Genomic DNA, 14,316 nt, shown 5'->3' with positions numbered 1-14,316 from the left:
TAAGACAAAAGATTTGGAGAAGTTAAATAGTCACTATTTCTAGCACTCTTTCTAGATTTATGTACTGTCAGTGAAGGTTTAGGCTATAGGCCTTTATAATATCTGAATTATTCTCATTTTTGTAGAAACAAGTCTAATTTTTACATATGAAAAGTCAAATTATAAGTTAGGAAAAATCAAGGTCTATCAAAACATTAGTCTAGCCAGTAAAACAGTCTTTCCCTTCTTTTTATGACAATTATTTCAAACGTTTTGTCAATGATGCCACCCTGTTTTTATGACAAATATGGCAATTTGTTTTTGTAGTGTAACTTTTTAATAGTGAATTACTTGTTTTTAATAGTGAATATTGCAAATCTATGCCCTATTTGTAACATTGTCAAGAAACAATGTCTGGTTCTCGCAACTTTCCTTTTTCTAACTTTTTAGTGTGTACCCACTTAAACATTTCTACTTGTAATGCTTTTAAAGGAAAGTAGGATGTTTATATATTTCTTTAGTATAACATTTGTTTAGGTATTGAGATTGCGTAAGCATAATATTTCTTCCTTTTCTGTGTATTTGCTTTTATCTAGTAGTGGCCTTTATACAGGGGAGAGGTTGGTTTGTTTCCTCTTTGTTTTGAAATTGTGACGTTACTGACTACCTTGCTTAGGCCCATTTGCATTTTCAAAGCCATCGTTTACTAATTGAGCTTGCCTTCAAGAATCTGGGATTAGGAAGAAGATGAAATAGTGATATATGACAGTGAAAATGCTTCATGCTAATAAATTTTATTTTCCTTTATTAAAAAAATAGGATAAAAAGTCAGTAGAAAGCACTTGCCTTTGTTTTGCACGCCTAGTGGACAACTTCCAGCATGAGGAGGTAAGTGTTTAGTCTTTGGTAGTATTTTTATGAGGTGGTTGAATTGCTGAATCTTGATGTAATAATTCCTTTATTCTTGTGTTTGTGAAGAATTTACTCCAGCAGGTTGCTTCCAAAGATCTGCTTACAAATGTTCAACAGCTGTTGGTAGTGACTCCACCCATTTTAAGTTCTGGGATGTTTATAATGGTGGTTCGCATGTTTTCTCTGATGTGTTCCAACTGTCCAACTTTAGCTGTTCAACTTATGAAACAAAGTAAGTGCAATTTTACTGTTCTACTTTAAGCAGGAAAAGTTGGTTCTTCATTAATATGTAAAGTCAACATAAGCCAAGCAAATGGAAGAGATTACTAATATCATAGGCACTGGATAGTAAAGAGAAGTGTTAATATGTAATAAATTTGTGTTGGGACGGTATGTTAATGTTTCTAACATACTCCTTTTAAAGTATAAATTAAACGTTTGCCCTTGGTGTTTCTAGGGCTAACAATACAAAGTCATTAATTTCTATTCAATGTTTGTCATGTAACCATCCTTGATTAGGAGAATTCTGAGTTTTATGTTAACCAATAACCAGCTGTCTTCAGCTTATATAGGTTGCTTTTTCTGCCCATATTAGATTTTCTAGCAGTTTTTCTGATTCCAGAATGCTTTCTTCCCTCAGAAAGTAGGAATGTATTTATAATGATGAATACCTCTGATGTTTGCTAATTTGTTATTTCTAAACCTTTTCAAATGTAGACCTTTCAAATTTAGGTATTTCTAAACCTTTACACAGCGTATAGGAAATAAAATTGTATTGCACTGTTCTTGTAGTTGACCGTTCCTCTCTCAATCCTTAGACTTAACAAGTTGATGTCAGAGAATGATGGGGCACCAAACAACATCTATACATTGTAATTTTTTTTTTCTTTTTAACTTTTTGTAGAGACAAGGTCTTACTGTATTGCCTAGGGTGTTCTTGAAGTCCTGGGCTCAAGCCTTCCTCCCGCCTTGGCCTCCCAAAGTACTAGGATTATAGGCATGAGCTATCACACCTGGCTGTTATGATTGGTTCTAGAAGAGTATTCATCACTTTTGTGTAGAATACCTTTAATTGTGCGTAATTTCATAGCCATAATTCTAATCTCTATGGATGTTACCCCGGGAGTCAGTGATGATACTAACTGATAAAATCGTCTTTGGTCCCACTCTGTCTGAGTGGTCCCATACTGTCTGAGACAGTATATTTAGCAGTATAATATTTTCGTTTTAGGGAAGCTCAGTTTTATATTTAGTCGCTCTTCTTGTGAATTAACACATTGGCACATAACTTTGTAGAAAAATAATGTTGTCGAGGTGGCTAGTTGGAAAGATTCTCCATAAAGCATAGAGTCTTTTCCAAGCTTGGTATTCCAGACAACCCTATTTTGAGTGGTCCTGAAGAAAGTGCTGTTTTCCTAAATAAGATTGGGAAAGGTTCAACTCCTTCTTGAGTATCCACAATTCATTTTACTTACTAAAGTCCCTAGGAGTTCTTTGAACCTTGTTTATCCCAACATTTCCCGAATTAGTAAGAGAGATTATTTCTTGTTAATGTACGTTTTGTTACAGCACATCCCTAAATACTAATTTGGAAAATTGCTGCCTGCCTTTTGTTTAACTTTTTTTTTTCTTTTAGTGTATTTTCACCTCTTTTGCATGCTCCAGGCAGTTTACCACATGTTTGTCATATGGAGGTCACCATAGTTGCTTACTGTAATAACCCTGTAAAAGGAAATGTGGACCTCTTCTATTTGTCTCTATTTTGTTGTCATCCCTTGACTTCTAAAAAAATAAAATCCTTATAATGCAGCATACCATGTATTCAAACTTGTCTATAAAGTTGCAAAACTGCAGTTAAAAAAAAATCTTAACCACTAATTGTGAAATTCTGTGTGGCAGGCAATTCACTATCCACATCTCTCTGCCCAAATCATTAATGAATATTTTTCTTGATTATAGAACTTACTGATTATTGGCAAAACATTCTAATGAAATGTCTATGTATATTTTGCATATGTATAATATTTACAGGAACACACACACAATCAGCAAAGACCCCGCTGTGTCTTTAGGTTTCAGCTTTCCTTAGGTTTAGACTGACTAAACTGTAGAGACTGAGAGTTCCTTCCACTCACAGTGTCAGCACATCTGAGTGGTTATCACTGCAGAGTCCTCCAGAAAATGATGTCTTCTGGCAGTGGAAACTTACAGTAGAGAATGCCTCCCTGATCCTTGTATCAAGTTTGCATGTAATCAGTGTCACTTAGGTAGCGGTTTTCCTGATCACAATACAGTTTTTAATTGTTACATTTTATACTATAGGCCACACATTTTCAGTGTATTTGAATTGAAGACAAATACATGAATATATTTGATTTGTGGTATGTTGAATGCATTTTTGTGCAAAATACTGTGCTTCTCAAGGAAAGAAATAAAGGGTTCCTGAAGTCTTAGGGTTAAGAAGGAATTGTGATGAGGCACCCAGCTAGGTTTGAACTAAAGAATGAAGTCTCCAGAAAGAGATTGTTAAAATCTACACAAATTTCTTTTTAGGTCTTTATTACAGCACTTTTGCATTTTTTACATTAATTTCTGCATTATGTTGCTTTGTAAGAAAATAATTCTGATTATTTTCCCCCCTTGGGTAATGTTTGCCCTTGAATGAGGTACTATAACTAGTTTAATAGGCTTTTGTTTTTTGTTGTTGGTTTTTACAGACATTGCAGAAACGCTTCACTTTCTCCTGTGTGGTGCCTCCAATGGAAGTTGTCAGGAACAGATTGATCTTGTTCCACGAAGTCCTCAAGAACTGTATGAACTGACATCTCTGATTTGGTAAAGATTGGGCTAAATATCACTTTGGGAGGCCGAGGCGGATGAATCACGAGGTCAGGAGTTCAAGATCAGCCTGGCCAACATGATGAAAACCCGTCTCTAATAAAAATACAAAAAATTAGCTGGGCGTAGTGGCGAGCACCTGTAATCCCAGCTGCTTGGGAGGCCAAGGCAGGAGAATTGCTTGAACCCGGGAGGCGGAGGTTGCAGTGAACCGAGATCGTGCTACCGCCCTCCAGCCTGGGCGACAGAGTGAGACTCTGTCTCCAAAAAAAAAAGATGGAGCTAACTATAACTTGTAGTTTGTGTGAGATTATTTTTCTTTATAGACCTAACGTTTACTGATATTTCATAAAGTTACTAAAATTATTGTACTTTTTGTTTTCAGTGAACTTATGCCATGTTTACCAAAAGAAGGCATTTTTGCAGTTGATACCATGTTGAAGAAGGGAAATGCACAGAACACAGATGGTGCGATATGGCAGTGGCGTGACGATCGGGGCCTCTGGCATCCATATAACAGGATTGACAGCCGGATCATTGAGGTAGTAGTTTCATCGTACCGTTTAAATATGTCTATTTTGTTGGAGAGTGGGTGTAGGGATGGAGTGGGGAGGTGGATATGTGTACTTGAATGTGCTTGATTTTGAATTAACTCAAGATTCTCTCATTTTGTCTCCTGAGAACAAGGTCCTCATTTCTGTTCAGGTCAGAAAACATCATGTTCTAGTCCTGCTTCTGCTGCTAACTACCTGATTGACTTGGAGCAAGTAATTTAAGTTTGTTGTTCCATAGTTTCCTCATTTCTGAAAGGAAACATTGGAAGACTTAGGCTGTAGGTTCTAAAACGTATCTATCTTCTATCAGAAAGCAATGTCCCTTGAGCAAAGATTTACATACAAATAGTTCCCTCTCAATATTTTTTAAGAGCAAAAACGTGGAAACAAATGAAATAGCTAGTTCTGGGTAAATAATTAAGTAAATTGTGATACACATAGGCTTGTATGTTATCCCGATATTATTGGGACAAATTTTAATGATATAAAATCAAATATGAATGAAAAACACAGTATACAATATTATGTGAATCTTTTTGGAATTCAGCAAAATAAGTGAAAATATGAATAATACAAAGGGGAGGAATATACCAAAATGTTGACAGTGATTTTGTGTGACAGTTTTATGTGATTTTGATTTTTACTTTCTTATATATTGTTTGCACTGAAATATTTTTTAAAACTAAATTAGCATAATATTTGCTCCAGCTTAGGAGGTGTTGGTCACTGTGTTATTTGTGATGCCATGCATAATTTACTATTTTCAATACATGAGACACCTGTAAGAATTTATGTCTTTTCTAATTTCAACCTTTGATGTTTGAATTTTTTTTTAGAACATCACACATTTTGAATAGACAGTCTTCTTTAAAGGTGCCTTCTAGTTCGTTTCTAAAAATGAATTTTAGAAAAAAGTTTAAACCAATGACTTACATCATAAAATCAAGAGTTTTAAAAATAAATCCAGTTTCAGAGCCAACTTTTATGAGAAAATTGACTTTGGTGTTTTGTGCAGCATTATATATAAGCAATATATAAGCATGCAAATCCTGCTAATAGCGGTCCTGGTCTCTAACTCTAAGTCATCTTCTTTTTAGCATTTTCCTGATCACCTTCACTATTAGCTTCCTGATCACCTTCACTATTAGCTTACTCTCTCATATGTGCTGAGAATCTTGTCTTCCATTCAGCCTAGGAGTTGCATAGATTGGATTCTGTAATGAGAATATTTTGTCACTTCTGGAGTCTCTTTAAATCAAACTCGTGTTCATTGAACTGTCTCAAATATGTTCTGTATACCACACGCAACCTTGGCAATGAATCTGTTTCAGTTGTGTCCCTTTCAATCTTTAAGTTATCTTTGTTTCATGAGGACAATTTTATAGGATCATTTTGTTTAAGGGAGGATTTTGGTAGGTTGCTAAGAATTCATCGTGTAAATAACATTTTTAATCTAAGAATACCAAGATTTATGGATAACTGATTTTTTTATAAGCAATGTCTCAAAAGCATTCTTAATACAAATGGTGTCTTCTTTGTGTCAGTGATGCAACATAGGTGGATCTTTCATCAAGATTTTATCTGCATTTTGTCTAAGGGTCCCTGATAAGGCTTGAGGCATGTAACCTATGTCTAACTAAAAATGATTTGGTGAATGAATGAGTTTTGTCATATCTACACTATTAAATTTTCCATCTTCTGTTAACTTCACCATCTAAGGCCTGATGAAATAAATATGTAAGATAGCATATTTGGAGGGTCCCCACTGTGTCTTAAGGTAATAGATTTCTCAATGTTTATATTCAAAGTTTCTCTCTCTTTGCTCTCAGGCAGCCCATCAGGTCGGTGAGGATGAGATAAGCTTGTCCACTCTGGGACGAGTTTATACTATTGATTTTAATTCTATGCAGCAAATCAATGAGGACACGGGAACAGCACGTGCCATTCAGAGAAAACCTAACCCCTTAGCCAATAGTAACACTAGTAAGTACATTCTGAGTTAAAATAGCACTATACTATTGTGCAATATTTTGTGTTTGCATAATAAATAATAATTGGCTCATTAAGTATCTTTTGAAGCTTAAGTCAATTGCATAACAATAATTTGGTTTTGGATTTCTTAAATCATGTGCAGTAATGGATGAGTGAGCCAGTATTAACTGGTATCTTTTCCACAATTTGTCTACTTACCTGATGTCCTGAGACTCGAGTTAGAATTCGCTCATGCAGATTTTTATCTGATCCTGTTACTACTATTATACCTTTAGGTCCATTGACTAGTTCTTTCCAACCTTGTATTTTATACCTTCCTGCCAAAATTATCTGAACTAATTAAGGACAGATAATCGTGATTAAAAAAAAAACAAAGCCAGGTTTCTGACATTTCTCTCTCCCCTCAGGGAGTTAGTTTATTGCTTTTGCAGCTGTAGTTTAGAGAACAGTGGTCCACAAATGTGTTTTTTTTTGTTTTTTTGTTTTTTTGGAAAAGGGCAAGATAGTGCTGGGCTTGGCGGCTCACGCCTGTAATCCCAGCACTTTGGGAGGCCGAGGTGGGTGGATCATGAGGTCAGGAGATGGAGACCATCCTGGCTAACACGGTGAAACCCCATCTCTATTAAAAATACAAAAAATTAGCCGAACATGGTGGCGGGTGCCTATAGTCCCAGCTACTTGGGAGGCTGAGGCAGAGGAATGGTGTGAACCCGGGAGGCGGAGCTTGCAGTGAGCTGAGATCCCGCCACTGCACTCCATCCTGGGCGACAGAGTGGGACTCCGTCTCAATAAATTAATTACATAAGAAAAAGAAAAGGGCCAGAGAGCAAATAATGTAAGTGCTGCAGGTTATATAGTCTATACTCACCACCACTGCCATTGTAGCCTTCAATTAGCCATATACAATATGTAAACAAATGTACATGGCTGCGTTCTAATAAAATTATATTTACAAAAACTAGTGGTGGACTGGATTCGGCTTACAGACCGTACTTTGTCAACCCCTTGTGTATAACTTACTATTTATCAGTTATCTTTTCCTCACACTTTATGTCACTAAGCAAAGTGGCAGAATTACCTTTTTTATCCATTTTACAAAGCTTTTAGTGAAATACCGTGTATTTCTAGAACTCTTGTTTCTTACCACTGGTTTAGTTGGTTAGGACTGGAGTTCCCTATTGTTTCATTGAATACATATCAGTAAAATAAAGAGGTACAGTGTGGTGATGAATTGTTACTTTCAGCTGGTCCGAATGGGTCACTGGTTTTCTAGAGAGCTGAATTTTGTCTGTCTTAATGTTGCCTTTAGCATCTTTGTAAATCCTAGTTGATCATATCAAAGAAGTTCATGTGTTTTATAATGAAAAAGTTTTCATAGCATTTCAAGAATTACATTGACTTGAGTATTTTATATTGTTTATTGTGTTTCTGAAGTCTGTCACTTCAGGATTGCTTTTTTTTTTTTTTAAATGTAATAGGTGGATATTCAGAGTCAAAGAAGGATGATGCTCGAGCACAGCTTATGAAAGAGGATCCAGAACTGGCTAAGTCTTTTATTAAGACATTATTTGGTGTTCTTTATGAAGTGTATAGTTCCTCAGCAGGACCTGCGGTCAGACATAAGTGCCTTAGAGCAATTCTTAGGATAATTTATTTTGCGGATGCTGAACTTCTGAAGGATGTTCTGAAAAATCATGCTGTTTCAAGGTGTGTTAATGAAAATAGTAGAAACATTTTACAAATTCAAATCTCTGCAAGTAATTTCAGAAACCTCTAAAGTAATAATAGAAAAAATACGCACAAAAGTTTGTTTGGAGTATCTTGAGCTCTTTTTTGTCTAATGTCTATTCATATTCACATACAGCTTTTATAAAATATAAAAGTTGAACAGTTAAGAAAAATGTTTATGTTAATAGAATGGTTTCACAATGAAAATGCTTTGCTCTCAATTTAAAGTAGTATGGCCAAAAATAATCATCAAATTCAGGCAGAGTTTTATATACAAATGCTTTCTTTTTTTAGTCACATTGCTTCCATGCTGTCAAGCCAAGACCTGAAGATAGTAGTGGGAGCACTTCAGATGGCAGAAATCTTAATGCAGAAGTTACCTGATATTTTTAGTGTTTACTTCAGAAGAGAAGGTAATGTCATATAAATTAATAGTCATTTAGTCTAGATAGTACTTCAATAGAAATAAAGTTTTAATCTGTTGGACAAAAACTGATAGCTTTTCAATTTAAAAATGACATTTAAAGCCCTGTTAGCTTACAGCTCGGAGTACATAGAATGTGTCTTTTATGCTGGGCGTGGTGGCTCACGCCTATAATCCCAGCACTTTGGGAGGCCCAGGCAGGTGGATCACTTGACGTCAGGGATTGGATACCAGCCTGGCCAACATGGTGAAACCCCGACTTTACTAAAAATACAAAAATTAGCGCACATCTGGGCTGATGTCAACTTCCTTGCCTCAAGCAATCATACTGCCTCAGCATGGGATTACAGTTTGTTTTTTAATAAGAGTCTGATAGAATGATAGAAGTCGTGGACTCTTCCCCAGAAAACTGTGAATGTGTGCTCATTCACTCACATTAAATTTATCCACATATTTGCATATAGTTTATACTAGCTGATAATCAGACACACACATTGGTATACATTTTGATAGTTCTTAGTCACGCTCTTTCATACATACTCTCCTATGATTCCAGGACAGATAGGAACCCCTGCCTCACAAGTTAATGTTTAGCTCTCTTTACACACCTTCAAGGATGTGATAGTTCCCACCCTTCAATAGCTGTTTTCTTTTTTTTGGTGACAGTGTTAATGTGATCTTGTCTTTTTGTAGCACTGGAAGTTAACTGATAATTCTAGGTCTTTTTCATCCCTTCTGGCTATCACACCACAGGGTGTGCACTGTATTTCTGTAATTGATTATTGTTTTTATAATGAGTATTTTGAACTCTGAGTAGGACTTTATGATCCTATTAAGTTTTATATAATCTGGTTTTGAAGATTAGAAGACATTCAATATAAGTATTTTTCTTTAACCTTTAGTTTTTATACTTTTTTCTGATTGAAGTCAAGTTGAAAACTCTGGCTTCTAATTTCTTTTACCTATTTGCCAGTTATGTTTTAGTCTTTTTGTGTATTATGTCAGTGTTGGTATTTAGGGATTTTGTAGTGGTGGGGAGAAGGTTCTTTTCCTGATTACAACTGACTCCCTTTCATCTCTGTTATAAGGTGTAATGCATCAAGTAAAACACTTAGCAGAATCCGAGTCTTTGTTGACAAGTCCACCAAAGGCATGTACGAATGGGTCAGGATCCTTGGGATCCACAACTTCAGTCAGCAGTGGGACGGCCACAGCTGCCACTCACGCTGCAGCTGACTTGGGATCACCCAGCTTGCAGCACAGCAGAGATGATTCTTTAGATCTCAGCCCTCAAGGGTAAGTAAGAATTGTGTTGTGTTTTTTATTTCTTTGCTGTTAGTGCTTTTTTTGGTACCTAAGAATCATATAGGGAGTAAAATGGTAACATATTAGCATATATATATATATATATAGTATTTTTCCATCTGTGTTTTGTTAATGAGAATGGGAAGAAAAGATTTATTGGAAACCTGTATTGGGCTGTGTTTAGGAACTGTAAGAGATTAGTTTTATTCCCATTGACATACAAGGAAACTAAAGGTCAGAGGCATTTGTGACTTGCACAGTGTTACAACACTTATGTTACTTGTAGGATCTAACGTGGGATTTGAATTCTGGTTTCTGATTTCATAATCTTGGGACTTTTTTGTGATGCTGCATACATACGACCTTAGAGACATCCAGATATTGATACAGTTAAAAATACTGAAAATTAGAAGTCTTAGAATAAAGGCCAATAAATACTGATTTCCAGTTTATCTTTAATTGGCAACTGGGAGTAAATACTTTGCTTTTAATAAGGGAAAATGGGAGTTCTTAAATTCTCTACTCCGATTTATTTATCAGCTTTTAATCTTTGTTATACCCTGCTACTAAGAATGTTTCCAAACCTTCTATTGGTTTCTGTTTTGTTGTGTTAGAAACAAACCACACTCTAAAAGTGTTTTTATTTTCTTCTATTAGAAGCTTAATATTACTGGATGAGTGGTACATGATGAACCAAATTCAGTTCTGAAATTGAGAATGTATTCACTGCAGTACTCCTTTTGGCTTCTTTTAAGCTGAAAAGTAGATCATTCTAAAATATAGTAATAATAAGTGGGATCCAAACATTTAGTCTTATAATCTGCAGGGTAGCATTGTCCTGTGCAGACAGCCAACTCAGGTAGGAGAGGGGATGAGGGGAACTGGTGCCACCTGGTGGCAGTTTTCTAGTCTAGCTTAAATATGAATGTTGGCAGTTTCAAGACTTGTGGCAGACTGAACTTCTGGCACAGTGGGTATTATTTTAGGAAACTGCTGAGTTTAACTGGTACCCATGTTATTTGACCAGTCTGAGGAGATTGGACTTGGAGAGTTCTGGGGACTCTGATTCTACAGGGAAGTACAAGAGTACTACAAGCTTTTGGCTGCCATTTTCCTTTCCAGCCTTGCTCTCTCCTTTACTTCCTTCCCAGCCCCATTCCTATCCACTAGCTGCTGCAGTAACATAAGTTATTGCAGGTTTTTACTATAATGTAGGCATGGTGCCTGAGACATCATAGATACTCAGTAAATTACAGGGGATGATACAGTTCAGACAATTGGAATATTTCTTTCCCTTTAAACATTTTTTACTTTCTCCCTTTTTTTTAAAGAGACATGGCTCGGGGTCTTGCTCTGTTTCTCAGGCTAACGTCGAACTCCTGGGCTCAAATGAGCCTCCCCACCTTGGCCTCTGAAGTAACTGGGACTACAGGCATGTGCTAGCATGCCCAGCTCAAATGCAGTGTTTCCGAGCCATTTTAATTTAAGGAGTTGGAATTGATTATAGAGTCTAACAGTTGATTATGCCAAAGAAAGAGAAAATAACTTTTTTCTTAAAATATTTTTACATGGTTTTAAATAGTTTTAAGTGGTTCCATATTATAGCATGGTTGCAAATGAAAAATTCATAGTTTTTAAATGGAAATTAATTACATTTTTCATCCTTTGAAAGTTCATTTTTCCTGATTGTCAAGCATATTCGAGCACATTATTAAGTATATTCCATAGAAATGTCAGGAGTTGGAAACGTTCCAGTTTTTTTTTTTTTTTTTTTCAGATTTTTCCAGTTTTATTTGGGCCACAGACCAACTAAACCACATTTTTCAGCCTTTTCATCTTATTTAGCTTTGTTAATCTAAAAATTTATTGCTGTTACAAACTATTTCTCGTGTCATTAGAACAGGCTACAGGTGTTTAAATGATTCTAATTCAGAATAAATTACTCGCACTACTCACTAGATTTGTATATAGGTTTTAAAAACCCTACTAAAATGTTTATAAATACATTTATTTAGTATGTTATTGCCATTGTCACACTGTGAAATTACTTTCGGTAGTATATTAGAGGCAGAGGAGTATTTTGACAACATGAACACTAAGTGTTATGTATATGTTACTCGTGGCCATTTTGGTTAGGGGAAAAAGTATGGTATGCAGATTTAACATTCTTTTTCAGGTTGGTGACTACCCATTTATTTTTATTCTGCTCCTTTGTGTTGCATATTTGTTTTATATGCTTACATACTACTATTTAAAGTTGAACAACATAGAAAATTGATCAGTTGTCTTATTTGGCTTTGCGTTTCATAGTTGAGTATAGTTGAACAGCTAGTTATTTTCTGAATAATCATTTCCTGTGTCTGCACACCTCTAGAACATGACTGGCACAGAATTGGCATTAAATAATCACCAAACAAGAACATACCTTGTTATGACAGTATTTTATAACTCACTGTTTCTGCCATTTTAGCTTGCTTTTTTGGTGAGTAAAGATACAAAACAGTGGTAATTACTAAACTTATCTCATATTTTCCCATGGTGATAGTCGATTAAGTGATGTTCTAAAGAGAAAACGACTGCCAAAACGAGGGCCAAGAAGGCCAAAGTACTCACCTCCAAGAGATGATGACAAAGTAGACAATCAAGGTAACCCCTTTGATAAAACTGTGGGGAGGTAAAGGGGAGGGTGGTAGCAGGTGCAGAAATGTTTACTTCATTAAAACTGCCAGTGGCTCTTGAAGTATGCCTAAGTTTCCTGAGGACTAAGTGTTCTTAGTTCTTTTAGTTTATTAATCTGTTAAGACTGTGAATCTTAAAAATCAGTTGTTTTTCATGACTTAAACTAAAATGGCTTAACTGTAGTTCTTTTTTCTTTTCATAGCTAAAAGCCCCACCACTACTCAGTCGCCTAAATCTTCTTTCCTGGCAAGCTTGAATCCAAAAACATGGGGAAGGTTAAGTGCACAGTCCAATAGCAACAACATTGAGCCAGCACGGACTGCAGGGGGTAGTGGCCTTGCCAGGGCTGCCTCAAAGGATACCATCTCCAATAATAGGTGAAGTGGGGGGGGATTTTATGTTGCTTCTATTCCCATATTAGAAAAACTTAACATTATTTCAGCCACTACATTTATTGTATGGAGATGATACATAGACACAACATTTTAATTTGTTCTTAGAAGCATAGTTCAAGAATGAGGTAGGTTCTCAGTTTACGAACCCTGCATCTGGCTTTGTCCTAAGTTATAGTCATGTGCTTTGAAACTCCTTCCAGCATACCTAACTGAAAGTCTCATATGTTCAAAACGAAGTTGTGTTCCTTGGGGAACCTCTTTCTCAGTTTTGTTCCAGACAAGGAAAAGCTGACATTTTCTGTCCACACTCTTCACATCATTTATGATAAAATTTCTCTACCCAGTACAATGGAACTTAAAGATTTTAGGGGAGAGCCTTTTTTTTTTTTTTTTTTTTAAAGGCCTTGGGACTTGTTTTATTTTTGGGTTCTGCATGTAGCATACCAACATGATTACTTCCCTCTGCAGGTAAATTTTAAAAGACCAATTGTCATTGAGAAAATAAACATGCTGTCTTTGGTTTTGTTGGTTGTTTATCTGAATTTCAGTGTTTAAAAATAATTAAGTGAATGAATTGCTGAAGCTATCAGCATTTGTAATTTAAGCAGCTGGGTCTTGTTTGCCATAGCTTATTGCATCCTTAATAGGTGTGTGTTTCTGGTCTGTAAATCTTGACTTCAGCTCTCCAGGAAACACAAGGATAATGCACATATGTGTGTACTTTAGAAAATAAAGGGAACACTTAGGAAAGTGTTAGGTTGCAGGGTTCCAAAAAATTAGTGCACTTTGTTTACAATTCATGTAATAACCTGCAGTGTATTTTAAGTTTTTAAACAGTTCTCCATCATAGCCCATTTTCAAAGTGAAAGTTAATTTGGTTGTGAATTCTGAATTTACTAATCTCTAAGCATAGACCAGAAAGGATTTTAAGTGTGGCAGCTATTTGCCTTGATCAGAAGTTATATCCTTTCTACATACACTGGGACTTTAATATCTCCTTTTTGTTTCTTGTAGAGAAAAAATTAAAGGTTGGATTAAGGAGCAGGCACATAAATTTGTCGAACGTTATTTCAGTTCTGAGAATATGGATGGAAGCAACCCTGCCTTGAATGTCCTTCAGAGACTTTGTGCTGCAACCGAACAACTCAACCTCCAGGTACTGTGGCCAGTGCATTTTCCTGCTCTATTTCAGTCTCTTCCCAGCATCTCCTGCTACTCTTTCCTTCATGACTCTCTAGCTTCCTGTGGATTTAGCTATCCTACATCGACTCTTACCTTATATACACCCTTGGTGCTGGCATTTCTTTTACTTATCCCTTGACTATCAGGATTCATCAGTCTATATTAAATGTACTAGAAACCTCATCTTTGACTTTCTTTCCTTCACATCTCATAATTCTTGACAAATTAAGAAACTTCAGAAATGTCCCCATAAGCACATCTGTTTTCTAAGTCATCCTCAGCTATAGGTATAGATGATAGGCCTTCCTTAGACCCTCTCTCCACATGG

General features: G+C 35.9%; 1 protein-coding gene across 24 annotated transcripts in view; it reads left to right on the top strand.

Moving 5' to 3' along the window:
- Positions 1-14,316, top strand: part of TRIP12 (thyroid hormone receptor interactor 12) — a 152,837-nt gene that overhangs the window by 109,448 nt on the left and 29,073 nt on the right. For 10 of the 24 annotated variants that reach the window (XM_017947046.1, XM_009183262.3, XM_009183259.3 and 7 more), the window contains 11 exons: positions 799-867; positions 958-1,123; positions 3,609-3,726; positions 4,115-4,274; positions 6,113-6,266; positions 7,754-7,982; positions 8,298-8,416; positions 9,516-9,723; positions 12,278-12,378; positions 12,614-12,788; positions 13,821-13,962. In XM_017947046.1, the coding sequence (XP_017802535.1) occupies positions 799-867; positions 958-1,123; positions 3,609-3,726; positions 4,115-4,274; positions 6,113-6,266; positions 7,754-7,982; positions 8,298-8,416; positions 9,516-9,723; positions 12,278-12,378; positions 12,614-12,788; positions 13,821-13,962 (1,641 nt within the window). The remainder of the gene's footprint in view (positions 1-798; positions 868-957; positions 1,124-3,608; positions 3,727-4,114; positions 4,275-6,112; positions 6,267-7,753; positions 7,983-8,297; positions 8,417-9,515; positions 9,724-12,277; positions 12,379-12,613; positions 12,789-13,820; positions 13,963-14,316) is intronic. The other 14 variants (XM_021924068.2, XM_017947047.2, XM_021924065.2 and 11 more) reach the window with 3 other exon arrangements.

Source organism: Papio anubis, chromosome 10, assembly GCF_008728515.1.
Source record: "Papio anubis isolate 15944 chromosome 10, Panubis1.0, whole genome shotgun sequence".
NCBI lineage: Eukaryota > Metazoa > Chordata > Mammalia > Primates > Cercopithecidae > Papio > Papio anubis.
This window is presented reverse-complemented; position numbering and strand designations above follow the sequence as displayed.